The 27,677-nt window shown below is 36.1% G+C and overlaps 1 protein-coding gene and 1 pseudogene across 4 annotated transcripts in view; both read left to right on the top strand.

The window, feature by feature from the left end:
* TRAK2 (trafficking kinesin protein 2) overlaps positions 1-27,677 on the top strand; it is a 77,310-nt gene that overhangs the window by 29,155 nt on the left and 20,478 nt on the right. For 3 of the 4 annotated variants that reach the window (XM_003907806.4, XM_017946782.3, XM_017946783.3), the window contains exons 2-7: positions 888-1,177; positions 14,521-14,715; positions 22,171-22,247; positions 23,766-23,882; positions 25,217-25,426; positions 25,954-26,032. In XM_003907806.4, coding sequence (XP_003907855.1) covers positions 1,087-1,177; positions 14,521-14,715; positions 22,171-22,247; positions 23,766-23,882; positions 25,217-25,426; positions 25,954-26,032 — 769 coding nt within the window. In that variant the 5' untranslated portion in view covers positions 888-1,086. Of the gene's footprint in view, positions 1-887; positions 1,178-11,271; positions 11,387-14,520; positions 14,716-22,170; positions 22,248-23,765; positions 23,883-25,216; positions 25,427-25,953; positions 26,033-27,677 lie in introns of those variants that run through there. The other variant, XM_017946784.3, reaches the window with a different exon arrangement.
* On the top strand, positions 6,302-11,390 carry LOC103876444 (annotated as a pseudogene).

The raw sequence follows: 27,677 nt of genomic DNA, 5'->3' as shown, positions 1-27,677 counted from the left end.
GATGATTTTTGCACCCCCTCCCCCCAGCCTGCTGGGGGCATCTGGCAATGTCTGGAGACATTTTGGATAAAACTGGAGAGGGTCTGGGGAAGGGATTCCACTGGCACTTAGTGGGTAAAAGATCCTACAATGCACACGACGAAGCAATAACTGGCCCAAAATGTTAATTTTCCAGGATTAAAAAACCCTGTTTTGTATTATTCCATTTCATCTTCTTCATTGGTTTATTATCTGTAATTCTTGAGTTTTTTAATTGGTTGGTTTCAGGTTTATAGTATACTTCTTTAACTTATCACAGTATATCTTCAAGCCATATGTTACTATTTCATGTGTAATACAAAAGCCTTACACCAGTGTATGCCCATTCCGCTACTCCTGGCCTTCGTGCTACTGCAAAACATTCTACTTCTACTTATGTTATAGACTCTACAATACGTTATTAGTGTATTACTTTAAACAGTTATCTTTTAAAAAAATTAAACAGCTTTGTTTAAATATAATTAGCATGCATCAAATTACACATTTCAAGTGTACAATTTAACCACTTTTGATATGCATTTGTAAAACCATCACCACAGTCAAAATAATGAACATATTCATCATTCCAAAAACTTTTCTCCTGCCCCTTAGTAATTCCTCCCTTAACTCCAGGCAGCCACTGATGTGCTGTCACTATAGATAAGTGGACATTTTCTAGAATTTTATATAAATGAAGTTATAAACTGTGTACTCTTTTTTTGTCTGACTTTCTTCCAGCATAATTATGAGATTTATCCATGTTGTATGTATCATTAGAAAAACATTTTTCATGACAGATATTTCAATTAATTAGATTCCTGTTGTTAAAGAGCATGTTGTTCTAGTCACTTGATATATTTTTGTTTTAGGTCATGACTCTCCAAAGTATGATAATCACATGAGAGTGCTCATTGCTACGGATGTCTTTTGATTTATCAGAGAAAATCTGTCCAAAAGAAAATATCCATGTGACCAAATCCATTTCATTATTGAATGGCTTGATGGATTTCCTTTACTCTGATTCATACCAAAGCTGTCCTTCTCAACCAAAGCAAGAAAGGATCCTGCATGAGTCAATCCCAGAATGCAATTTTTACATCACCAACAGGTGAAGAAAACCTCATGAATAGCAGTCACAGAGACTCGGAGAGCATCACTGGTAAGTCCAGTTTAATAAATATTGAAGTGCTGTCGCTTACGGGAGAAAATGCAAATGCCTCAGTCCAGCATATATGACCTATCATGATGAAACCCAAGCCTGCCTTTCTAGTCTGATGTCCTCAGGGAAAGACTGAATTAATCTCGCATCCCCTGTGTCTCCTGACACATTAACAGCAATCTGTCTTTCATGTTGTTTCTTGTCTATGTCGGACTCCCCTGTACCCTGTGAACACCTGGTGAGTAGTAGCTGCATCATATCCATCTGATCTCCACAGGGCAAGGACAGAGTTACCCGTGTTTGTATACCCTGCAGGTACCTAACAGCAATGCCTGGCACACAAGACTCTTGGGGCGTACAGCATATAACAAACATACATATAGGCCCATAACACCTTATCTGTAAGACTAAATCAAAAAACTCTGAGCACTCAAAGTTTTTTTCTATACTTTTATTCAAACACTCATTTGCCCATGAAACCAGACTTTGGCTGTTTCTGGACTTAACTCATTTAGTTTGAATACTTATATTTGCCGAAGATTTATTTATGTATTTAAATATGAGGTGCTGCCACAAAACCAGCTGGGGATGTTATATAACATGCAGTTAATGTACAGTGCCACTTTTCTAAAAATCTGAAAAATTCTGAATTCTGAAACCCGTCAAAACCCAAAGTTTTTTTTAATTTATCCTCATTGAGGTATGTTTATTAAGATACAAGAAAATACACTCATTTTAAGTGTACAGTTTGAGTTTTGACAAAAATATCCACTCAGTGTAACCACCAGTACAAACAAGTTCGAGAAGTTTTTATCATCCCAGAGAAAGTTCCCTTGTATACAGATCTCCCCACCCCTCACCTCCGGTTCCAAACAACCACTAATCTGCTTTCTGCCACTTTAAATTAAATTTGCTTGTTCTAGAATTTCATATAAATTGAATGTGTCTCTTTTGTGTCTGCCTTCTTTTGTACAGCAAAATGTTTTTGAGATTTATCCACTTGTGATAAGTATCAGAAGTTTATTCTTTTTATTGCTAAGCTGGAACTTAACTCATCTCTGCTATTGTAGCAGAAAAGCAGCCATGGACAGTACATGAAAAAATGAATGTGACTGTGTTTCAATAAAAGTTGATTTACAAAACCAGGCAGGGGCAGCAAGCTGAAGTTGGCCTGCGGGCTGTCGTTTGCTGACCTCTGCTGTACATCATCAACACTTGGTAATGTCAGTGGTTTTGATTTTAGCCATTCTAGTAGGTGTGTACTGGTATCTCTGAGATTTTAATTTATATTTTCCTGATGACTCATGATGTTGAGCACCTTTTCATGTGCTTATTAGCCATACCTAGATTTTATTTTGAGTTGTTTATTCAAATCATTTGCCCACTAAAATTTTATCTTACTATTGAAATGTAAATGTTGAATTGTAAGTGTTCTTTACATGTTCTAGATGTAAGTCCTTTGTTAGATAAATGGACCGTATTTTCTCCCAGACTTTGGCTTGCCTTTTCATCTTCTTACTGGTGTCTTTTGAAGACCTATTTTAAATTTTGATGGAGTTTATCAGTTTTTGCTACTATAATTCGTATTTTTGTGTCGTTTCTAAGAAATCTTCGCATAAAAGAAAAAGTTTGACTGTTTTTACCTCTACTTTTAAGTCAGTAGTCTACTTTTTTGAGTATGGAATTAGATTAGGGTCCAAATTTTTGTTTTTTGCTTTCCAATTGGATATTTCATTGTTTCTTTACCATTTGTTAAAAATGGTCTCTTTACCCTTATTGAAATACCTTGATAATTTCACTGAAAATCACCTAGTCATATATGTATGGTTTCTGTTTCTGAACTCTATCCTGTTCCTTTAATCCCTAAGTCTATCTTTACAGAAATACCACGTTGTCTTATTTACTGTAATTCTATAGTAAATCTTGAAATCAGATAATACAAATTCTCCAACTTTACTCTTTTTCAAAAATTATTTTGGCCATTTAAGATTTTTCACATTTTTTATATAAATTGTTTAATCTGCTTGTCAACACTTGAGCCCAGGAGTTCAAGAGCAGCCTGGACAACTAGCTGGGCGTGGTGGCATGCACCTGTAGTCCCAGCTACTAGGGAAGCTGAGGCAGGAGGATAACTTGAGCCTAGGAGATTAAGGCTGCAGTGAGCTATGATTGTGCCATTGCACTCCAGCCTGAATAACAGAATGAGAGACCCTGTCCCTAATAATAATAACCAGCTTGTCATTTTCTTTCAAAAAAGAATGCTGGACTTTTGAATGGAATTACATATACTCTGTAGAGAATTGATAATTTGAGAATAGTGAGTCTCCTAATCCATAAACTTGATATATCTCTCCATTTACTTAGTTAGGTCCTCTTTAATTTCTCTTAACAATATTTTATAGTTTTTATTGCATACGTCTTGCACATATTTATTAAATTTAGTCTTAAGTATTTTTTAAATGGCACTGTTTATTTAATTTCATTCTCCTACTGTGTGTTACTACTATAAAGAAATGAAATTGGTTTTTTTAATGTTGACCGTGCATTCTGCAACTTTGCTTAACTTACTAGTTTTAGTAACTTTTTGGTAGATTTCTTAGAGTTTTCTACATACACCATAATGTCTGCAAATAGAGACAGTTTTGCATATTCTTTTTCAATCTGGATGCCTTTTATTTATTTTTCTTGCCTTATTGAATGAGACACGATCTCAGTATATTGTTGAATAAAATGGTAATAATAAACATTCTTGACATATTTCCAGTCTGAGGAGAAAAGTTACAGTATTTGACCATTAAGTCTCTTGAGAATACCATATATTAAATTGAGAAGATATCCTTCTCTTCCAAATTGGATGAAAAGTTTTTAGCATGAATTTTGTCAAATGGCTATTTTGCATCTGTTGAAATATTCATATGGTTTTTCTACCTTTGTCTATTAGTGTGGTGAATTCTGTTGGTTTAGTTTTGAATTTTAAACCAGACTTGCATTCCTAGAAAAAACTACTTGGTTATGATATATTATCTTTTTTATATATGACAGGTTTTATTTACTAGTGTTTTGTTAGGGAGTGTGTGTGTGTCTGTGTCCTTCCTAGTTCCATTAATAAGGATTATTGATTTGTACTTTTTTCTTCTTTTTTTTTTTTTTTTGCAATGTCTTTGCTTTATTTTGATATTGAGGTAATACTGGCCTTGTAAAATGAGTTGTGAAGTATGCCTTCCTCTGTGTTTGGAAAAAGTTTGTGTGGAATTGGCATCACATTATTTTTCATGTTTTTACTTTTTAAGCTAATCTAAATCTTTACATTTAAAGGGCATCTCCACAGATAACTTATAGTTGGGTCTTTTCTAAAAAGAAAATCCAGTCTGATCATCTGTACTTTCTATTCGCAGTATTTGGACCATTTAATTTTAATGTAGTTATCACTTTAGTTGAGTCTACTGTACTCCTATTTTCTGTTTTTCTATTTGTTCCATCTTCCGTTTTTTTCTCATTTTCTTTTTTTAAATTTATTTTTTTATTTTAATTCTACTGTTGACATATTAGCTATACCTCTTATTTTTCTCAGTGTTTTCTCTAGGTTGCAATACGCACCTTTAACTTACCAAAGCCCATCTTCAAATAACATTATATTTAATACAGTGACACTCTTAAAACAGTATTCTTCCATTTCCCTCTACCATTCTACATATTATTATTATGCCTTTTACATCTACATATGTCATATACATAATACGTTATTACTTTTGCTTTAAATTGCTAATTATGAATTAAATAAATTATGAAAATAAAAGGCTTATGTATTACCCACAGATTTACCATTCTGTTATTTCTTTGATAGATTGAAGTTCCCATCCAATATGCTTTTTGCCTGAATAACTTTAACATTTCCTGGGCTATGGGTTGGCTGGCAATGAATAGCCTTAGGTTTCTGCTTGTGTAAGAAATAAAATTTCTTTTTTTTTTTTTTCTTGAGAATGGATCTCATTCTGTTCCCCAGGCTGGAGTACAGTGACATGATCATGGCTCACTGCAGCCTGCACCTCCTGGGCTCAAGTGATCCTCCCATCTCAGCCTCCTGAGTAGCTTGGACCACAGGCATGCGCCATCAAACCCAGCTAATTTTTTCTTTCTTTTTTTTTTTTTATGTTTTTATTTTTTTAATGTAGAGTCAGGGTTTCACTATGTTGCCAAGCTGGTCTTGAAATCCTGGGCTCACGCAGTCCTTTCACTTTGACCTCCCAAAGAGCTGGGATTACAGGAGTGAGCTACCACGCCTGGCCTATTTCACCTTTTTTGAAAGATATTTTTCACTAGCACAAGATTCTAAATTGGCTTTTTGTCCATGTGTTTTAATGATGCTGTTCCACTGTCATCCATCTATCTTGAAATGAATAGTTTGCATTCACTCTTTGTTCCCTTAAATGTAATGTGTCTTTTTTTTTTCCTATCTCTCTGCTTGTAGGATTTTTTTCTTTGTCACTGGTTTTTAGCAATTTTACTTTGGTGTGGTTTTCTTTGTATTTATCCTGCATGGAGTTGAAATTCTGTTAACTATAGGCTTAATTGTTTTAATTAAACTTGGAAGAATTTGGCCGCCACTTTTTCAAATATTTTTTCTGTTCTTGCCTCTTTTTTCTTCTGGGACTGCAGACTGCTTAATATGACACAGCCACTGATGTTCTGTTCAGTTTTTTACCCCTAATCTTTTTTTTCTCTGTGCTTCATTTTAGATAATTTCTACTGCTATACCTTCAAGTTTACTGTTCTTTTCTTCTGGAGACTCTCTAATCTGTTTATCTTATCTAGTGAATTTTTTATTTTAGATGCTGTACTTTAGTTCTATTTGAGTTTTTAAAATACAGGTATATCTTCTGTTTCTCTTCTCATTAAGTTACTGTTTTCCTTTTAAATTTTTGAGCATATTAAAAAATAGCTGTGTTTAAATGCTGCTTACTAATTCTGTTATTTCTTTTTTTTTTTTTTTTTTTTTGAGGCGGAGTCTCGCTCTCTCGCCCAGGCTGGAGTGCGGTGGCGCGATCTCGGCTCACTGCAAGCTCCGCCTCCCGGGTTCCCGCCATTCTCCTGCCTCAGCCTCCCTAGTAGCTGGGACTACAGGCGCCGCCACCACGCCTGGCTAATTTTTTGTATTTTTAGTAGAGACGGGGTTTCATTGTGTTAGCCAGGATGGTCTCAATCTCCTGACCTCGTGACGGGTCTGTTTCTGTTGACTCATTTCCCTCCTGGTTATGGATTACATTTTATTTATTTTTGCATATCTAGTAATTTTTTATGGACTGGTGAACATTATGAATGTTACATTGTTAAGTGTTTGGATTTTGTTGTCTTCCTTGGAAAAGTGTTAAAATTTGTTTTGGCAGGTCTTTAAGTTATTTGCTGATAAGGTTAACCCTTTGAGGCTTGTTTTTAATCTTTGCTATGTGGGTCTAAAGATCATACTGTAGACCATGCTCTGGTATGCTTGATTCTAGCACTGATTTAATTCTCTTACCAGTAGGCATGACTGGAAAAAAATGGACATATGGAAGAGACATTTGGAGGATAAAATGGTAGAGAAGGAGTTGTCAAGCCTGGGCAAGAGTAATAAATGGAACATTATCAGAATATGGAAGCAAGGTGAAAGAGCTAGTCTAAAGAATATTTAGCTTAATCTACTAAGCCTGGATTGTACACTCATTTTTAATATTACATTTTGGAAGTAGGGAATTCATGACCTTGAATTTTCACAGGATTTCATTAATACCTATTTGAAGAAAAAGTCTAGGGACTAGTATCTCTTGTAATGAATGTCACTTTTGTTCTTCATTTCCACTATACCCTTGAATACCTAATAGTCTGTTTTTAGCGCTGCATGTATTTATAGTCAACTTCTCTTCCTGAGTATTAAAATGACAATCTATATGTAATATATGTGCAGCAGGAAAAATTCGGATAATCACATGGAACTTGTAATAATAGAATTTGGATATATGTTCAGGTCTCTTATTTAAGAGCTCTGTAAGGATTGAGAGCTTATTTAGAACCATATTTAAGGTTTTAAATCTACCTCATCTCTGTCTCATTGTGATGATCAAGCCACTGCTTCTCCTTCTGGGTGAATAGGGATGTCTGATATTGCCAGCCTCCTTGTATTTAACTTATTAAAATGTCATTGTTAAGTCAAGGTCAAGTAGTAGGAATTTACTCTCTTAAGGATTTGTGTTCTTAACCAGTACTTTGTTGTTCTTTGCCAGAGCTAGAGCATGTTTCATTATACTACCCACAAAGGAAATACCACATCTCTTTAAAAGTGAGAGGGCTGACATGACATCCTGTATTTTCTCTATTTTAAGCCCTAGTATTTTAAGCATGTTAACAGGAGTAACTCTCCTTTTTTGTAAACAGCTAAGTTTGGGAGGTGTTAAATGATGGGCAGTACTGGGAACAGGAAGATAGTGGCAGATACATAAAGACACAAAAGCCCAGTTTTGTTCAGAGATGGGGGGTGGGTGTTGTAGGTGTGCAAGTGAGAGAGTAGTGATGTAAATAGTATTCAGTGAGTACCTATGATCTGCCAGATACCCTGGGTGCCTTAATTGCTTATTTTAGTTACTTCTTACTACTGTTGTGAGTGATAAATGATCTTTATTTTACAAATGAGAGAAATTAAGGCTCTGAAAGGATAAATCGTGTGTCTAACTTAATTAGTAGAGGAGTCACATTCAGAAGCTACGCCTGATGCCAAAACCCAGGATCTTTCTAATATTAAGAATGAAAAATAAGACAATAAGTAGATTAGACACCTGGAGGAATTAGGAGATATGTAGGACTAATACTGTATGTTGGAGACATGATGTGTAGGAACTTGCTTTCTAGGACAAGTTGTCAGCCTGTCCTGTAAATGGCAGATAGCAACAAGAATGGGTACAGTGCTGGATAGGAAGTCAAGACACACGTCTGGTGGTTCTGTAACTCGGCAAGTTACCCATCTTTAAGTCTCAGTTTCCTTATCTAGGAGGCAGGATTGGATGGTTTCTGAAAGTACCTTCTACCTTTAATACTCTGTAATTATTTAGATACTATAGCAACCTTATTTTAGCAATCTTGATTTGATCTCTAGGTCTAAAAACTCAATAGTAATACAGTAATAAAAGTAGCTGACAATAGGTCTTTCAGTCTTTTTCGCCCTCCCTTAGTCTCTGTCCCCAGTCCCTCCCCTCCCTATCCCTTTCTCTCATCCAGCTCATCTCTCATCTCATCTCATTCTCTCATGTTTGTGCTCTGTTTGTGCCCGTGGGGGTGGTGGAGGCGATGGAGTAAGCAGGAGGCAGCTGCCAGGTGCGAAAGCAGAGCAGGAACCGCCTGTGTTTAGGGGGGTGGGGAAAAAGAGCCCCAGCTCTGCCCCTCCTGGAAGGAGAGGGAAAAGGTAACTATGACTGCCCAATATTGCAGCCATGGAGTCCATGTGGTAATAAATTGAAGCGTACTGTTACAAAAGTAACAGCTGATATCACTAGTGCTGTAATGGGAAATCCTGTCACTAGAGAATTTGATGTTGGTCGACACATTGCCAGTGGTGGCAGTGGGCTAGCTTGGGAGATTTTTAATGGCACAAAAAAGTCAACAAAGTAGTGGCTGTTTTTGTCTTTGATAAAAAATGATTGACAAATATCAAAAATTTGAAAAGGATCAAATCATCGATTCTCTAAAACGAGGAGTCCAACACTTAACTCGACTTCAACACCCTCGACTTCTTACCGTCCAGCATCCTTTAGAAGAATCCAGGGATTCTTTGGCATTTTGTACAGAACCAGTTTTTGCCAGTGTAGCCAGTGTTCTTGGTAACTGGGAAAATCTACCTTTCCCTATGTCTCCAGACATTAAGGATTATAAACTTTATGATGTAGAAACCAAATGTGGTTTGCTTCAGAAGGCTTGTCATTCTTGCATAGCAGTGTGAAAATGGTACATGGAAATATTACTCCTGAAAATACAATTGTGAATAAAAGTGGAGCCTGGAAAATAATGAGTTTTGATTTTTGTGTATCATCAACTAATCCTTCTGAACAAGAGCCTAAATTTTCTTGTAAAGAATGGGACCCAAATTTACCTTCATTGTATCTTCCAAATCCTGAATATTTGGCTCCTGAATACATACTTTATGTGAACTGTGAAACAGCCAGTGATTTGTATTCTTTAGGAACTGTTATGTATGCTGTATTTAATAAAAGGAAACCTATATTTGAAGTCAATAAGCAAGATATTTACAAGAGTTTCAGTAGGCAGTTGGATCAGTTGAGTTATTTAGGATCTAGTTCACTTACAAATATACCTGAGAAAGTTCGTGAACATGTAAAGCTACTGTTAAATGTAACTCCAACTGTAAGACCAGATGTGCATCAAATGACAGATTCCCTTCTTTGATGATGTTGGTGCAATAACACTGCAATGTTTTAATACCTTATTCCAAAGATTATCTTCGGAAATCACAGTTTTTCAACAGACTGTCAAAGGTTCTACTGCCTAAGCATGTCATTGTGCAGAGAATTTTGACTTGTTTGACTTCAGAATTTGTAAACCCTGACATGGTACCTTTTGTTTTGCCCAGTGTTCTACTGATCATTGAGGAATGCACCAAAGAAGAATATGTCAAATTAATTCCACCTGAACTTGGTCCTGTGTTTAAGCAGCAGGAGCCAATCCAGATTTTGGTAATTTTCCGACAAAAAATGGATTTGCTACTAACCAAAACCCCTCCCGATGAGATAAAGAACAGTGTTCTACCCATGGTTTACAGAGCACTAGAAGCTCCTTCCATTCAGACCCAGGAGCTCTGTCTAAACATCATTCCAGCCTCTGCAAATCTTATAGACTACCCATCCATGAAATGTACTTTGATACCAAGAATTAAAATGCCTGTCTACAAATGTCTTCCCTTGCTGTTTGTGTAAATTCATTAGTGTGCTTATGAAAGATTTTGGAATACTTGGATAAGTGGTTTGTACTTGATGATATCCTACCCTTCTTACAACAAATTTCATCCAAAGAATCTGCAGTCTTCATGGGTATTTTAGGCATTTACAAATGTACTTTTACTCATAAGTTGGGAATCACCAAAGAGCAGCTGGCTGGATAAGTATTGCCTCATCTTATTCCCCTGAGTATTGAAAACAATCTTAATCAGTTCAATTATTTCATTTCCATCATAAAAGAGATGCTTAATAGATTGGAGTCTGAACATAAGACTAAGCTGGAACAACTTCATATAATGCAAGAACAGCAGAAATCTTTGGACTTAGGAAATCAAATTAATGTTTCTGGGGAGACAAAAGTTACAAATATTTTGAATCAGCAAATTGACAAGGTTGTTAACCACATTAGAGCAGACCTTCTGACTGGCAGTGATTCCAAAAATAAAGAGGATGGGTTACAGAATAAACGTAAAACAGCATCACTTACATTTGAAGAAAAACAAAAATTAGCAAAAGAACAAGAGCAGGCACAGAAGTTGAAAAGCCAGCAGCCTCTTAAACCCCAATGCATACACCTATTGCTACTGTTAAACAGAGTAATGACTTGACAGGCACATTGATGGATAATATGTCATCTTCGACTAGCCTTTCTGTTAGTACCCCTAAACCTTCTGCTTCAAGTACTTTCACTTCTCTTCCTTCCATGGGCATTGGCATGATGTTTTGTATACCAGTTGATAATACAAAGAAAAATTTGACAAGTGGCCTAAATGCCAATATGGGCTTTCAGACTTCAGGATTCAACATGCCTGTTACTACAAACCAGAACTTCTACAGTAGTCCAAGCACAGTTGGAGTGACCAAGATGACTCTGGAACACCTCCCACTTTGCCAAACTTCAGTGCTTTGAGTATTCCTCCTGCTGGTGCAAAGCCGACCCAACAAAGACCCACAGATATGTCTGCCCTTAATAATCTCTTTGGCCCTCAGAAACCCAAAGTTAGCATGAACCAGTTATCACAACAGAAACCAAATCAGTGGCTCAATCAGTTTGTATCTCCTCAAGGTTCTGCAGCTATGGGCATTCAGTAATGGGAACACAGATGAACATGATAGGACAATCTGCCTTTGGTACGCAGAGTAATCCTTTCTTCAACCCACGGAACTTTGCATAGCCACCAACTACTATGACCAATAGCAGTTCAGCTAGCAGTGATTTAAAAGATCTTTTTGGGTAAGGTGTCTTCCTTCTATCGTGAAGGATTATTTCAGTTTTATTCATGGGTGAACTGATTTACATCTTTATATAGTTGGCTTGGAGGAACTACTTCTATGGGAAAGTGAATCATTCTGTGACAGAAAACATCTGTCACAGATACTATGCCAGCATAGTAGTTGTATGGACTTCTAACCAGTTGAGTTTTTTTTTTTTTTTTGAGACGGAGTCTTGCTGTGTCGCCCAGGCTGGAGTGCAGTGGCCGGATCTCAGCTCACTGCAAGCTCCACCTCCCAGGTTTACGCCATTCTCCTGCCTCAGCCTCCCGAGTAGCTGGGACTACAGGTGCCCGGCACCACGCCCGGCTAATTTTTTGTATTTTTTAGTAGAGACGGGGTTCCACCGTGTTAGCCAGGATGGTCTCGATCTTCTGACCTCGTGATCCGCCGTCTCGGCCTCCCAAAGTGCTGGGATTACAGGCTTGAGCCACCGCGCCCGGCCCAGTTGAGTTTTTTTAAAGCATTGAGGATTTTTTTCTCTTACCGACTCCTCTTCAGGTTTTTAAAGACCCAACCATTCCCAATCTCAAAGAGAAAAAGGACAACTGAGTTATCTTGAGTAGCTGAATTTTTTAATCAGATGTTTATTTTGGCTTGTGAATCTTTGTGTTATTTAAAAAATTGAGTTGATGGTCATTGCAAGCTCATCTATTAAGTACTACATGGTACACAGTCTACCTTCACAAGTCGTTAGTGTTCATTTTAATATGTGAAAAATCTTGATGCTGTATTGATTTGCTTCCATTTAAGATGACAGTGAGAAAATGATAAGCATAAAGAGATCAGGTTATTTGCTTTTTCCAAACTTACTTTTCAGATGAACTAATGTTTAGTACAAAGAGACTGAGCAAATACTACAAAATTTAACTTAACCTACATTTCATTGGCTAACCATCTTAAATGTAAACTAATCATTGTAAATTATATTTTAGCATGGTCTGCCTCAAATGATAATGTATTTTTCTGCATTCACTTGGATATATTTAGAATCACTTTGGTATATGCTGATTTGTTTGGATATTTGACAAAGCACTCTGATGTGACTTCCCTGACTACTAACTTCATATTTCATTTCAAATTCAAACTTCTGAGGTTGCAGCATATATGAATTGCATTTTCTTTTTGTTGTTGTTGTTGTTGTTGTTGTTGAGACAGAGTCTCGCTCTGTCGCCCAGGCTGGAGTGCAGTGGCCTAATCTCAGCTCACTGCAAGCTCCGCCTCCCGGGTTTATGCCATTCTCCTGCCTCAGCCTCCGGAGTAGCTGGGGCTACAGGCGCCCGCCACCTCGCCCGGCTAGTTTCTGGCTAACACGGTGAATTGCATTTTCAAAAGGAGATTTGTAAGAATTAAACTGTATTTAATGGGTAAACTTTTGAGATTTCTGCTGTATTGTTTCAAATGTATTAAACTTTACTTCTCTAAAAATAAAAAAAAAAAGAAGCTGACATTGATAGAGTGCCTCCACAGTGTGCAAGGCATTGTACTAAATACTAGTATTTTTCATGCATTTGTCTCATTTAATTCATATAACCTAGGAGGTAAGTACCTTCTCCATTTTACAGATGAGGAAACTGAGGGTTAGAATTGAGGTAACTTACCCAGTGTCACATTGTGGTATGTGTAGAGTCAGGACTCAGACCAGAACTATCGCTATACCATATTAAATTTATGTTATGTGAAGGATAGAGATTTTTTAGAGGAAACTTTTTTTTCCCTCCCCTTTCCGATTTTCTTCACCTCACATGTTTTGAGATTTAGATGTACCATTTCTTTAAAATAAAAATGATAAAGTACTTATTTCAGTGCCAGTGCTCAGTAAAATTTAATGCAATTTTTAAAAACATTTAGTGACTATGAGAATATACTAAAATGTAATTTTTCCAGATTTTGAAGAAATCATCCACAGAATTCAAATTTTGTTATTAAAGAGCATATCATTTTATCCCTTTGAAACTATTTTCTGCTGGTTGCTTTGTATTGCTTTTTCCCCCAAGCATGTAAGTTGAGATCAGACCCCTTTCACTTTGTTTTTAGAAAGTATATATCCAATTATTTTGTGTCAGTTAAAAATACTGTTTAAAAATTAAGCAGCCTGCCTCTGCTTCAGAGTCATAGACCTCTTTTAAACAGTACTAAATAGGTTGATAGGAAGAAAATATGAAATTTCTACAAATTAATTCTAAACTTTAAAAGCATAGTTATAAAGACAGGAACAACAGACGGGCGTATGTGAGGGATGAGGGTGGGAAGAGGGAGAGGATCAGAAAAAACAACTGTTGGGTTACTAGGCCTAGTACCTGGGTGACAAAATAATCTGTACAACAAACCCCCATGACATGAGTTTACCTATATAACAAACCTGCACATGTACTCCTGAACCTAAAATTTAAAAATTAAAAAATTAAAAATAAAAAAAACATAGTTATAGTCACTAAGCAATATATTTAGATAGTATATAATTCAGATTTGTGATATCTGCATGTTCTCACTCATGTGGAAGCTGACAAAGTTGATCTAGAAGTAGAGAGTAGAATAGTGATTACTAGAGGCTAGGAAGGGTAGCAGGAAGGAGGGATCAGGAGATGTTGGTTAACAGATACAAAATTACAGCTGGATAGGTGGAATAAGTTCCAGTGTTCTTTAGCACCATAGGGTGGCTATACTTGGCAATAATTTGTTGTATATTTTCAAACAGATAAAAGGTAGGATTTTGAATGTCCTCAATGCAAAGAAATGATAAATGCTTGAGGTAAGGAATGTGCTAATTACCTTGATTTGATCATTATACATTGTATACAGGTGTCAAAATATCACATGTACCCCATAAATATATCCAATTATTTTGTGTCAATTAAAAATACTTTTTAAAAATTACTGTTAAAAAAATGTATGCCATCATTTTTATTTTAGAAGTTCTCTTACTAAAAGAAAAAAAAACTATACTACTAGGATATACTAATAAAAATCAGTGGAGAAATGATCTTGTCTAGTATATCTTTGGTTGTCCTACTTTAGAAAAACTAATTTTCATAATTTGTAGCCTAGTAAAAGTTGAAATATATTGGATTCATTTACATAGACTCTCCTCTTCAGATGTCTGCTCCAATGAGGATCTCCCTGAAGTTGAGCTGGTGAGTCTGCTAGAAGAACAACTACCACAGTATAGGCTAAAAGTAGACACTCTCTTTCTATATGAAAATCAAGACTGGACTCAGTCTCCACACCAGCAGCAACATGCATCTGATGCCCTCTCTCCAGTCCTTGCTGAAGAGACTTTCCGCTATATGAGTGAGTATTTTTTTACTCTTTTAGTCTGTGCATTGAAGTAATGATCATGGGTATCTTGCTATCGATTTTTAAAGCATTGATGTTTAATAGCCATTGTTCAGTGTATACCTACTTTCATGTGAACTGATTTCACAGGAAGAGATAATTCTGTGTTACATCTGAATGCAGAAAGTTTGTCATCCTTAGGACTCTCAGTGTCCAGTGTTGCAAACATACTTAGATGTTTTCATGACTTGATATTTTCCTCAGACTGAGTAGAAAAGGGAACTTTTTAAAAAGCGAAGTGATTTAAAATTTTAATATTCCTTTATAACTGTCAACATTTATTATCCCAGTAGTTTGGTATCCTAAGCTATCAGCTTTTGACTTTTATCTTTATTAATATCTTTATTAAACACAGTCACAAGAATTATGTCAGCATAATTAAGCATAGTTCTTAGATACATAAGAAGTTTTAATAATGCCAGGATAAATAAATAATATAGTAGTATTTATTATTTAAGGATTCCTAAGTGAGAGACTGAGCCAGATTTGTCCTAAAAATAGGTCTGTTTTACACCAAGCTATTAGAAAAGACAAGGAAATTTTTGAACTTCGAGGTATGGAGACCTTTTTGCATTTGATTTTATCCCAAAAATCTGCATTAAGGCTGAAATTACTTTTCTAAAAATTCATTTGGTAAAAAATGTTTTGTGCACAGTAGCTATTAGGATATATAATAAAATCTTATGAGTTCAATATTGATATGTTTGTGAAATTCCTTTAATTAGAATTAAGTAGGTGATTGCATCAGATCCTAGACATTTTCCCAGTGAGTGCTTCAGTGTTTAATGCCAGATTGTTGTTGGAGAATGACTATTGTGCAATACTCATTTTCATCATAATCATTAACTTGTTTTTAGCACTAGTTTCCTAGAATTTTTTTCTAGTCGTTTCTTAGAACTTATTACTACTCAAAAAAAATTATAAACATTGTTTCAGCTGAAACTGAAATATCAAGAAGCCCAGTGAGTGTTGTAGTGTTTTAATGCCAGATTGTTTTTGATGTATAAATATAAATAATGTATAAACATTATTTCAGAAACTGAAATATCAAGAAGCCCAAATACAATTGTGTTTTTGTCCTTAATATTTCTTTTAAATAGCTAAATTAAGTTAAATTAAGGCTCCAAAGGTTTTCTTGACATTTTAGTTTGAGAATTTGCTTGCTTGAGATTTTTCTGGAAAATCGTTTTTAGAAGGAACAGTGTTTCTTATTTCTGGTTCCCTTTGTTCCTTGAGTGTTTAAATTTCTGAGAACTTTCTTTTCTTTTTTTTTGAGACAGAGTCTCGCTCTGTTGCCCAGGCTGGGGTACAGTGGCACGATCTCACCTCACTGCAACCTCTGCCCCCCAGGTTCAAGCGATTCTCCTGCCACAGCCTCCTGAGTAGCTGGGATTACAGGCGCACCCCACCATGCCAGCTAATTTTTGTATTTTTAGTAGAGACGAGGTTTCACCATGTTGGTCAGGCTGGTCTTGAACTCCCGACCTTGTGATCCGCCCGCCTCGGCCTCCCAGAGTGGTGAGATTACAGGTGTGAGCCACCACACCCGGCCTAAATTACCAAGAACTTTCAAACTGAAATTTCATCTCGATAAATTTAGTTTGTCATTATTTTGATAAAGTGTCACAGAAAGTGCCCTTCAGTTTATTTGTTCTTTGTCCTCTCAGCTACTGAGCGGCAGAACTATAGCTAGAAAGTAGTCTTAGATCATGATTTAATGGAGTTAACTTTTAGGATGAATTATAAGTAAAAAGCCTAGAAAATAAAAGGCAAAATTTAAAATACTTTCCAAGACTTTTTACAAAATGATAGTGTCCAAGGGAGCAATCTAAAACTTGAGATTAATAGGATGATACTGACCCATACTTCAGGGTTCTGGAAAACTATCCTATTTCTTTAGTGTAATGGTACTATTTTCACTTCAACAGTTTGAAAATTGAACTATACATGATATACCTAAGATCGTGAAGCAAATAAGCTAGGATGATACTGATAATTTACCTTTGCACTGTACTTTAAATTCCACTGTTATTTTAAAGGTTAATGGTTAAATCACATATAAACTTCATTATGCATTTACACCTTGTGAATGTAAAAGCTAAATGATTTATTTTATTTAGCAAATTGACCAAAGTTTAAAAAGGAAGATACAACACATTCTCTCACCCTTTCCCACAGTTTTCTATCCCTCTGAGATTTCGAGATTTGTGGTTTTGAATAATTACGATGTACCCTGGCAGACCATCCTAGAGCTCAGCTCCCTGGGTTACTTTGGGCATATCTCTTCTTCTCACATGCCAGTGGATACTTGTGCCTATTAAAATGAATTTTAACACGTAGTAAAAAGGCGGCACAGGCAAAGGCACTTTCTTTCTTATATAACACAAAGAAATTGAAAGAGCTGTGAGAAGATAGTGATTTGGAAGGAAACGTAGCCAGCATTTGAGCTTCGGAGCCTATCTCACAAGAAATGGGGAAGAGTGGGTAGTTCTCTGAAGTCACCCAATCCAGAAAGAGATTGTTTACTTTTAAGATAGAACATTGGGAGAGCAATGAGTGGGCAAAAAAATCAATCAATCCATCCCAGTCCCTGCCACACACATGTAAAGTTTAAGATGGTCAAAAAGCGTTTTACCTGCGGAACAGGCCACCCCAGGGTTTTCTTGATTTTATTAAGACTGAGTCCCAGAGTGAGCTGTGGGGGAGCCGTGCAATCAGAACACGTTACAGACTGTACCATTTATTCGTTTAAAGGCTAATGTTAGAAACATGATTCTTTCAGGGGGTTTTATTTGGTAATAGAGGATCATCACCTTTACCACTTCCTAAGGCATAAGAGGGGGAAAAATGATTGATTATCTAAGTTTTATTTTAGGCAGTGGTTCTCAAAGTGTGGACCCCTGCAATCAATGTCACTTGAGAAATTGTTAGAAATTCATATACTTGGGCCCCCTACTCCACCTACAAAATCAGAGACTCTGGGAGTGAGACAGTCCTAGCTGTCTGCGTTTTAAAGAGTCTTCCTGGTGATACTGATGCACACTCAAGTTTGAGAACCACTGATACAAAGCATTGCCAACCAAAGTAAATGGCCATTTCACAGTGACATTAATAGGAGAATTAAGGAATTGGGGAGACTGTATAATTTTGCAGACAAATATGGTCATAGAAGTCATTACTTCCAGTTAGTAGGTATACTTTTCCTCAGGCTCTGCCCTCAAAAATTATTAACCTGTACTGGCAGAAAAGGACGTATGACAGATGAAGTTCAGGAAGTGTTAACCATAAGCCCAGTCACAGAGGTTAGCAGATTTATTTTTCCCCTAGATAAGCTCTCTCCTTCGGTTCCACAAGAGAATTAAGCTATATACTCTAAGACACTTAGCGTTTATACAATGGATTGCCTTATCATCCATGCATCAGGTACTAGCTTTGTACAGTCCTTGGGAGAATTGAGAAAATTGTCATTCAAATGGTCTGTAGGGCCTGATTCTGCCCTGGAATCCTGTTGAGAAAGACTGCCCTAGATGGTGTGTATCATCAGTTTCTCTCAGTCATTTTGAAGGCAGAAATGTTTGCTGTATCGTAGCAGCAATGGCTGTGGTCGCTTCTTTAGGGTTAAAACCTCAGGACCGGTCTGTAGTTGTCAGGAGCTATTGTAGCTTTTACTATGCCATGTGGGCACTGTTTGTGTTTCATTTCTATTTTTTTGTTGTTGGTTTTGTTGGTTTTGGTGTGAGAACGTTGGAGAGTGCTGCAGGATTAGAATTCTTTTTGGAATTCAATAATTGGGGTAAAAACTTTAGATCTTGAAAAGGGACATATGAGAGAACTATCAAGCACCATCTCATGTAAATGGCAGATACTAGAATGGATTATCAACGGTGTTTCCCATCCTGAAAATAATCTGAGATTGAGCCGGTTACTGTGAAATTATGCAGGGCTAGAACATAAAGTAAGGATTAGTGAAGTGCTTGTGTATGTTAAACTCCCACCCCATATTTTCAGGAACATTAGATTCTCCAAATATTACACCAAAAATATTGCACATTAATTAACAACCTCTGGAAACAAGTTGCAAAATTGTTCTGTAAAAATATCTATCATCTCCCTGATGTATAAATACTTTTTTAGAGAGTTAGGAAAGTGCGTGTCTGGAAATAAGCAAGGATCGTTGCTAATTTCTGTATCATTTAACATATTTTCAACAACTGAAAACTGAAGGGAAAATATGTTTTGATAGGATTGATTTTAACAAAGACAACCTGCTTGGCTATCTCTACATTCTTGGTTACAGAATTATGATGAAGAACTAGTCTGTGGTTTTTGAAGCATTTAATTACAATGTCTAAAAGCCAAGACATTAAACACTTAAGAGTTTTGCCCTGAGTACTTTTGGAATCGTTCCAAGCAGCATGTCTTTATCAGGAGTGTCCTGTTAAGGAAGAGAAGACAAAACTGATTCCACTGCAGAGAGAAAAATCCATTGTGTTCCTTTCTGTTTTGTGCCTGACATCTTTCTGTGCGATTGAAGAGGCCCAGCTTTTGTGAGTTGGTAGTATCTAGGCTGCGCATACAATGTAAGAATTTGAAAATTCTGATTGCACTATATAACTTCTTTGCCATAACAAATACTTAGGCATTTTAAAGTTCATTTTTGCTTTTTGAAACTTTTTAACAAGGGTTGCTGGGTTTTTGTGGAGTTTTTTTTGTTTGTTTTTTGTTTTCTGGGTTTTTTTCTGTTTGGAAAGATAACATTTGTTCTTTATGGAAAATTGGCAAAACACTGAAAAGAAAACAGATCAGCCATAATCCTTACCCAGAGATAACTACATTAACGTTTTAATGTATATCCTTCCAGGCTCTCTTCAATATAGATATTTATAGATATGCTCACACTTTAAAAAGCAAAATTGGGATCTATGCTGTTTTATTATATAACATGCATTCACAGATGTATATGCTGGTATTTCATTCGACAAGGACTCTTTTATGTTCTTAGTGGGGCTGCGGCAGAAACAGCAGCAAAGTGGAAAGAGCTCATTACTGGACTCTTAAATCATCTGAGTTTTTTCTAATGACCTTGTGAGATGAGCGTTATTATCATCTCATCATCTCCATAGTAAAATCCTAGCTTTGCCACTAATAACTTTCTTCGCGGTCTTGAACGTGCCACATAATTTCTCTCAGAGAAGATTCCTCATACAGGAAAGTAAGATCATTAAACTAGATAACTTCTTAAGGTTCAGCTTTAAATTTTTATGCTGTAACAGATGGTAAGCATTTATAGGAAATATATTTTCATTCCTCCTTACTAAAACATATTTTATTCTAAACATTTCTTTACTGTGTTACTGTGTCCTTCATTTTTTTATTCCCCTTTCATCATATATGACTTGTGGTTCACAGTTGTTTTTTATATCCTTAACTTACTAGTCTTACTCCAAGTTAAATCTGCCACTTCATCTTTAACTCTGGTCAATCATGTCGTGTGTTTTTTAAACTAGTTGTATAAAAACTGGTTTTAACTGAGTCTATAGGATGCCTGATTTTTGCTTTGGGTGTTAACCCTAGATTGGTGATTTTAATTCCTGGCTCCATGTCATTTTCAACACCCGGGAATCTTCTACATACTACCAGCGCCATAGGGCTCCCTGAAATTAATTAAATCAGAATCTGGAGTTAAGAGCCATTGCTCTATACTACATTTGGGTTTACAACCATTGTCTGGTTTTCTGTAATTAGTTTAGAGCATGGATATGTTGATTTTATATTTTTCTCCTAATTTTGTTATTGAGACCAGAAGTAGAGGAGACCATTCACTGTAAGTATTTGCCTTAATTATTTAATCCTTTGTTCCCGCTATGCTACCAAATTATACTGTGTCTATTCCTTAGGCCCAAAAGTCTGTTTCCCTTATCACTGTGGCAAAATAATTGTGTTAGTTTCTCTATTTGTAAATATAAATTATTTTGGAGTACAAATGTTTATTTCTAGGTTTTAAGAAAAGTTTTTTTATTTTCAGTTTAAATCTTTTTTAGTTATCTCCTCATTACCATCAAGCCAGCACTTTGTTTTACTTTTAACTAGGAATAAGGCTGTTATTAATAATTAAGCTATAGGTAATTCCCAGATTCATTTTAGTCAGTGGTGCTAGGGAGAAAATAAAAAGCTCAGATAAAAGTAAAACATATCTAATGATATCCCTTCATACTCAGTCTTTTGGATACCCTAAAGTGTTAAGATGGGACTATGGAACTACGAATTACTGCCAACTCAAAGAATATAAAGTCAGGATCATTTCATACCTACCAGTTCTGTTTAGGAGTAGTAATTATAAACAGTTATATGATACTTAGCAGTTTACCGAATAATTTATTGCTCAGTAGATTATCATATTTGATCTTCTTAATAACCTCATGAGATGTGTTATCGCCTCCATATTTATTATCTGAATCTCAGAAGGGTTAAATGACTTGTTCCAGCTCCCTAAAATTTATGAATTCAGCTTTTCTACTCCAAAGCCCCTGTCCTTTTCACACTTCAAGGCAAACTAGTTGTAATAAAAGCAGTCTAAGTCAAACACAGATTTATGTTCTGCAGTAACATATCATGTTCAAAGTCAAAAGAGCCCTCTTTTGTTATGCATTATTAACTTTAAGATACTGTTTAGTGTGACTGGAATCATTGGAGTCATATTTGCCCTTCTCTTTTGAACAAAATTATCCAGGTATATTGACAATTCCTGAATTTGTGAAGTGTAGAAATACAGGGCTTGGATTATACAACTGATAATGTAGCATGCAATTTATTTTATAGCTGAGACCTGGATGGGAGAAAGATTTTTATACAGATAAAGGGTTTTTAATTAAGCTTAAAGGAATAATGGTTCATAACAGAACCAGAAAAAGTCCTACAAGTCCTGTTCCTTGTTTACATTAGCTCATGTGGTAGATGATCATAGATGGTTAAGATAATCACAGCAGAATTCCAATTAAATTCCTTTGTGACAGCATAACCCCTCACTAATACCTGTTAGTAACTTTAATTTAGATTAGACTGTAAATCTATCAGTAACAATCCATTCTCCCAGCCATCATTCTCATAAGTGAGTGTCCCAAACTTCCTGTCTTACCAGGGAAGTAGGAGATAGTCAAGATGTGACTGCCTTATGATCATTTGATACTTTCTTAATTATTGTATGATATGCACTTTGTTTGTAATGATTGGACTATTTCTTGAGTGTCTAATACATGAAACATTTCTTTTTTTCACATATATTTTTATTCTCCTGAATGACTTTTTGTAAAAACCTGAGGTTTTTGTTGTTGTTATCTCTCAATTCTTATTAATATTTAAATTTTTCCATTATTGCTAAAGCCTATAAATAGTTGTTTTTAACTATATTAGTTCTAGGCACAGACAGGGTGGAGCAGATGACCAAAACTTACAATGACATCGACATGGTTACACATCTCCTGGCAGAGGTAGGAATATCTTTTCTTTCTCCAGTACAAAAAGGTAAAACTTGAGGATCAAATTTGCACATCAAATGGAAAATGTTGTATGTGCTCTGGGTTATTTTGTATAAGGTTGTTACTACTGGAACAACTGACATTTCAAAGTAGAATGTTTCCTGAAGTTTATTATTGTGATGATGCTATAGAGGATTTATAGTTAATTATTTATTTAATGGTGTTGGCTGGCCTCCCCTTCCTAGAAAAGCATTAATCTTTAAAAAAAAATAATCATTTTAAAATAACCCCTGCTGTTACTTACCCTACAGCAGAGCTGCTCATTCAGAAAGCAGTATCATTATCATTGCAAATCAATACCTACGGTTTGGAATATCTCCCCTTTTTACTTTTAGTTTGGGCTATGATTTGAGCTCACTTTGTCTATGGCATTTTTGATATATAGTGTATATCCTCTATTTGGCAATCAGTAGAGGTCTCCCTTTGTACCTGTTTCAGTTGATCTTATTGAAGACAGTCTTTCTCTAACATATCCTTCTCCCCCTACCCCCAGCTCTCCAGAATGATTTCTATGTATGCCGCTTAGTGTATATTTAAAATGAGCCTTAAAAATGTGGAGATAATCCCTCAATTTTCATATGCCTATGGAGAGAAAGGATAGAAGCTCAATTTTATTTATATAATAATTACTGTAAGTAGATCACATACAAGGCAGTGAGATGTATATTGACAGTTTTCTCTCCTACAGAATACAGTCTTCACCACTACCACGCAGATGGAATTCCGATGCCCTTGCCAAGTATCACTATCTGTCCAGAAATAATAACTCTGGGTGGAAGCCTATTGCTTGACTTTTCTACAGACTTCCCTGCATGATTACCACCAGCTTCTTTAGACTTCTTTCTTCTCTGTACTCTAGGCAGAATCCTGTGGCCTCAAAATTTGCAGTCTTTTACCTCCTATTTTATTTCATATCATCACTCTTGAACCAGTTGGCAACAGAGCTCTTGGCTGCACTTTCCTCTAAGCTGCTGAATGCACATAGCTTTGCCCTAAATGGAACTCTTTTTTTACATACCCACCTGATCCGTATCTTAAATACCTAATTCTGTATCATTACCATGCTTGATACACAATTGCATTCAACAAATATTTGTTGAGCTTTTACTGTACAGACCCCATCCTCATTTTTAAAGACCATGTTCATTTTCCAATTCCCAAAAATTGTAAGTTTAAAGTTTGGGTTGCTAGACTCTTAATTTACTAGGATGATCAATAAATCTCACCTCATATCAAGAAAAGGGATGTCCTCTTTCATTTAGAACAGTGATGGTCATCCATTTGACCAACGTTTAAAGCACTACCTGTGTGCCAGAGCCTGTGTTTATTTGTGGTATCCGGGCATTAAAATGAATCTTGATGCTTTTTAGAACATTGCTTTTGATTTTACCAAAACTGACCACAGCATTTCTGAACTGCCATGTAATCTTGTTTATACTCAAAGAAAAGGTGTATTTGGTATTTTAACAGAGAGATCGTGATCTGGAACTCGCTGCTCGAATTGGACAAGCTCTCTTAAAGCGGAACCATGTCTTATCTGAGCAGAATGAATCCCTGGAGGAGCAATTGGGACAAGCCTTTGATCAAGTAAGCCTTTGATCAAATATCTGCAGCATGAAATAATTAGGTTTTATGCAGTTGAAAATTTATTTTCCTAGGTGTCCCTGAGACGATGGCAATAGATAAATAGCACCAGTACTTGTTGAGTTTGTCGGTGTCCATTAAACTAATCAGTAGAGAAATTAAGTGTTAATTGTACAGAGGAGAACTCACATGACTACCTTGGTCAACTTAAAGTCTATATTAAGTATCTGTAATACCTGTGGCACCCTGCTTAGATATTAAAATTGTCCATACCCTTTTGTGTAGACTTTGTGTGTGATCTTATCTGAAATTTATTTTTAAAAAATAGTTACCCAAATATCTTGGCATCTTTATTCAAAAATCAAACAAAGGAAGAAAGGAAAAAGAAACTTTGAAAATATATTTATTCCATAGCAATAAACCTCTATAGTAAGAACTGATTTATTATTAACTCGAATGGTTACATTTCTTTTTTTTTTTTTTTTTTTTGAGGCGGAGTCTTCACTCTGTCCCCCAGGCTGGAGTGCAGTGGCACCATCTCGGCTCACTGCAAGCTCTGCCTCCCGGGTTCGCGCCATTCTCCTGCCTCAGCCTCCCGAGTAGCTGGGACTACAGGCGCCCGCCACCGCGCCCGGCTAATTTTTTTTTTGTATTTTAGTAGAGACGGGGTTTCACCTTGTTAGCCAGGATGGTCTCGATCTCCTGACCTCGTGATCCGCCCGCCTCGGCCTCCCAAAGTGCAGAGATTACAGGCGTGAGCCACCGCGCCCGGCCGAATGGTTACATTTCAAATTTTCTGTAACTTGTTATTTTTATCTGGTTTCATTTGCATTTTATGAATGCATTATGGATTATAACATTCGAGCCTTTAGATTGAAACTATTTGTTCCTAGAACTAAAATCAGTACTAGGAAGACATGCACAGTGATATACATCTTAAAATTACAAGCCCTTATGATAACAATTTGAAGTAGGGATCTATTCTGATATTTTGAAGGTTTTTCAGTTTTGTCGTGTTTTCAACTATGACTGTATTATTATCTTAGGTGAATTTTTCTCCTATATTCCTATCATATATACAATATGAAAATTGGCTTTTCTTCTCACCTAGGGTAGAAAAAAAGCTATACTATTGAACTAATGCTCTAAAATTGTAACTTAGGAGATATCTGGGGTTTATTACTCTCTTTTTAGTACTTGTTGCATTAGTAAAACCGAGCAGCTGATTTTGTGATTTTGTTTTATGATGAAAAATAATTGTTCCATGAATTAGAAGCTATATTGCTGTAAATAATGCAAAATAAAGAACATGAAAATCAAGCATTTTATATGGACAGGTTAATCAGCTGCAGCATGAGCTATCCAAGAAAGATGAGTTACTTCGAATTGTCTCCATTGCCTCTGAAGAAAGTGAAACTGATTCCAGCTGTTCTACACCTCTTCGGTTCAATGAGTCCTTTAGCTTATCTCAAGGGTTGCTGCAGTTGGAAATGCTGCAAGAAAAGCTCAAGGAACTGGAAGAAGAGAATATGGCTCTTCGATCCAAGGTACGTTGAACCTAATTCCCATTTTCCTTTGCTTTAAAGGCTATAAAGTTCACGTCCAGGTACTATTGAGGTGAAATACGGCATAAGTAAGGATTCGCTATTGGCACTCCAATTAGAGCATCGTGGACAAGGAGCTGTATTTGCCTTGCCTTCCATTGTTCTTATATCCCACTGAAAAGTGGTTAGTAGCAGGTTGACAGTACAATAGTGAAAGTCACAGGATAGAAAATGTATCTTGTGGAGTTTACACAAGTAACTAAGTAGTTACAACTGTGGTAAGAGCTATGTCAGAAATTTATAAGATTCTGTGAACTTGTATAGTATGGGCATCGAGGAAGTCCTACTTAAGCAAGGATCATTTTAGCCAAGGCCAGGGATTAGCCAGGTAGAGATGTATGAACAGGTTGTTGGGTTTTTTCCTTTGTAAGTGATGAAATTTAGTCTTCAAATGAGAATTAAAGGTTTTTGTAGTTATTTCTGTAAAATCAGTAGGAGGTATTGTCACATACTGATTTTTTTTCTTGAAGGCTTGTCACATAAAGACAGAAACTGTTACCTATGAAGAAAAGGAACAACAACTTGTCAGCGACTGTGTTAAAGAACTTCGTGAGTATTAACACACTCTCTTTTGTACCTTTTGGATAATTCTTTGGTAGGGTATCTCTACCTCAGAAGTTAGATCACTGGTTTCAGTAGAAGCATCTCAAGAAACAATTTTAAATGGTTACTGAAAATCTTGGAATATCACATTGAGCCTACAACCCTAAATAAGATACCATATGTATTTTTAAGAAATATATTTGTTTCAAATTGCAGTTATCATTACAGACCTATGTTTCATAAGTAAGTTATAGCATGTTAGAGTGAAAGGAACCAAAGCTCTCATGTTGTTCACGAGGAAATAGTCCTATAGAGGAAGATGATTTGCCAAAGTCAGAAAACTGATAAGTGGCAGAGCCAGGGCTTAAATGATGGCATAAAACCTATCAATCAATGAGTATAAAGTGCCAGTTATGTTTCTTTAAAGGAGTATGTTTTAGTTTGAGGTAATGTTAACTAATTTTTTAAAACATCAGTTGGAAAAAGATTGGCTTCACTGGAGAAAGATATTTAATTTCTCCGTAAATACAACAGTCATCCCTTACCTGCAGTTTTACTTCTCATCGTTTCCATTAACCATGGCCCGGACTGCAGTCTGAAAATATTAAATCAGACATTCCAGAAATAAACAATTCATGAGTTTTAAATCGTGAGCCATTCTGAGTAGCATGATGAAATGTTGTGCCATCCTAGTCCATACTTCCCAGGATATGAATCATCCATTTGTCCAACATCTCCACGCCGTATATACTACCTGCCTGTCAGTCACTTAGTAACCATCTCTTAGTAGCCGTCAGTTACCAGGTCAATTATCGCAATATTGCAGTGCTTGTGTTCAGGTAACCCTTATTATACTTAGTAATGGCCCCAAAGGGTGCTGGAATATTGTTATAATTGTTTTATTACTAGTTATTAACCTCTTACTGTGCCTAATTTATAAATTAAGCTTTATCATAGTTATTTATTTCTAGGAAAACACATAATATATATAGTGTAGAGTTCAGTACTATCTGTGGTTTCAGGTATCCACTGCTGGTCCTGGAATGTATTCCCTACAGATAAGAGGGGACTACTGTATATAGCCTTTTACGTTGAAAGCAATGATATGATAGATAATATCATCAATTCATTTGGGCTATGGGCTTCAAAATGTGATATCTTAGAATAGCAGAATATTAGAGAACCAGAGGGAATATAAATTGAATTTTCTCCTCCACCATGAATCCACTATCCTCCTTTTACACCTTAAAATACAGGAAATGACTTGCCCAAGAGCTCTCAGATCCAGATCTCCTGCCTCCGTATTGCCATCCTTTGAAATGTTAGAGGCTGTCTGTCAATTTTTAAATAGCTTTATATGACACTGAGAAGTAGCTTTTCTGCTTGTATTTACATATCAAATTTTTCATATGAAATAGAGAGTGAATAAATTCCTAGTGGAATTTTAAAGGCTCTATTTTATGTGCATGTAAGAAGGCCAGGCTATAATAATTGCTCTAGAGGCTTTACTCAGTTTGCCATGTATCCCTGAAAGGGGTATGCCTGAAAGTCTGTCTCCTACAGAAGCATTTCCATAGCTTTATCACATTCTGTCATAGATTGTGACTGTTCCATTCTGGAAATGTTCCTTTGTTAGATTTGTTAAGATGAA

This window comes from Papio anubis, chromosome 10 (assembly GCF_008728515.1).
Source record: "Papio anubis isolate 15944 chromosome 10, Panubis1.0, whole genome shotgun sequence".
Classification (NCBI taxonomy): domain Eukaryota; kingdom Metazoa; phylum Chordata; class Mammalia; order Primates; family Cercopithecidae; genus Papio; species Papio anubis.
Note: the sequence above shows the minus strand (reverse complement) of the source record. Positions and strands in the feature narration are given on the sequence as shown.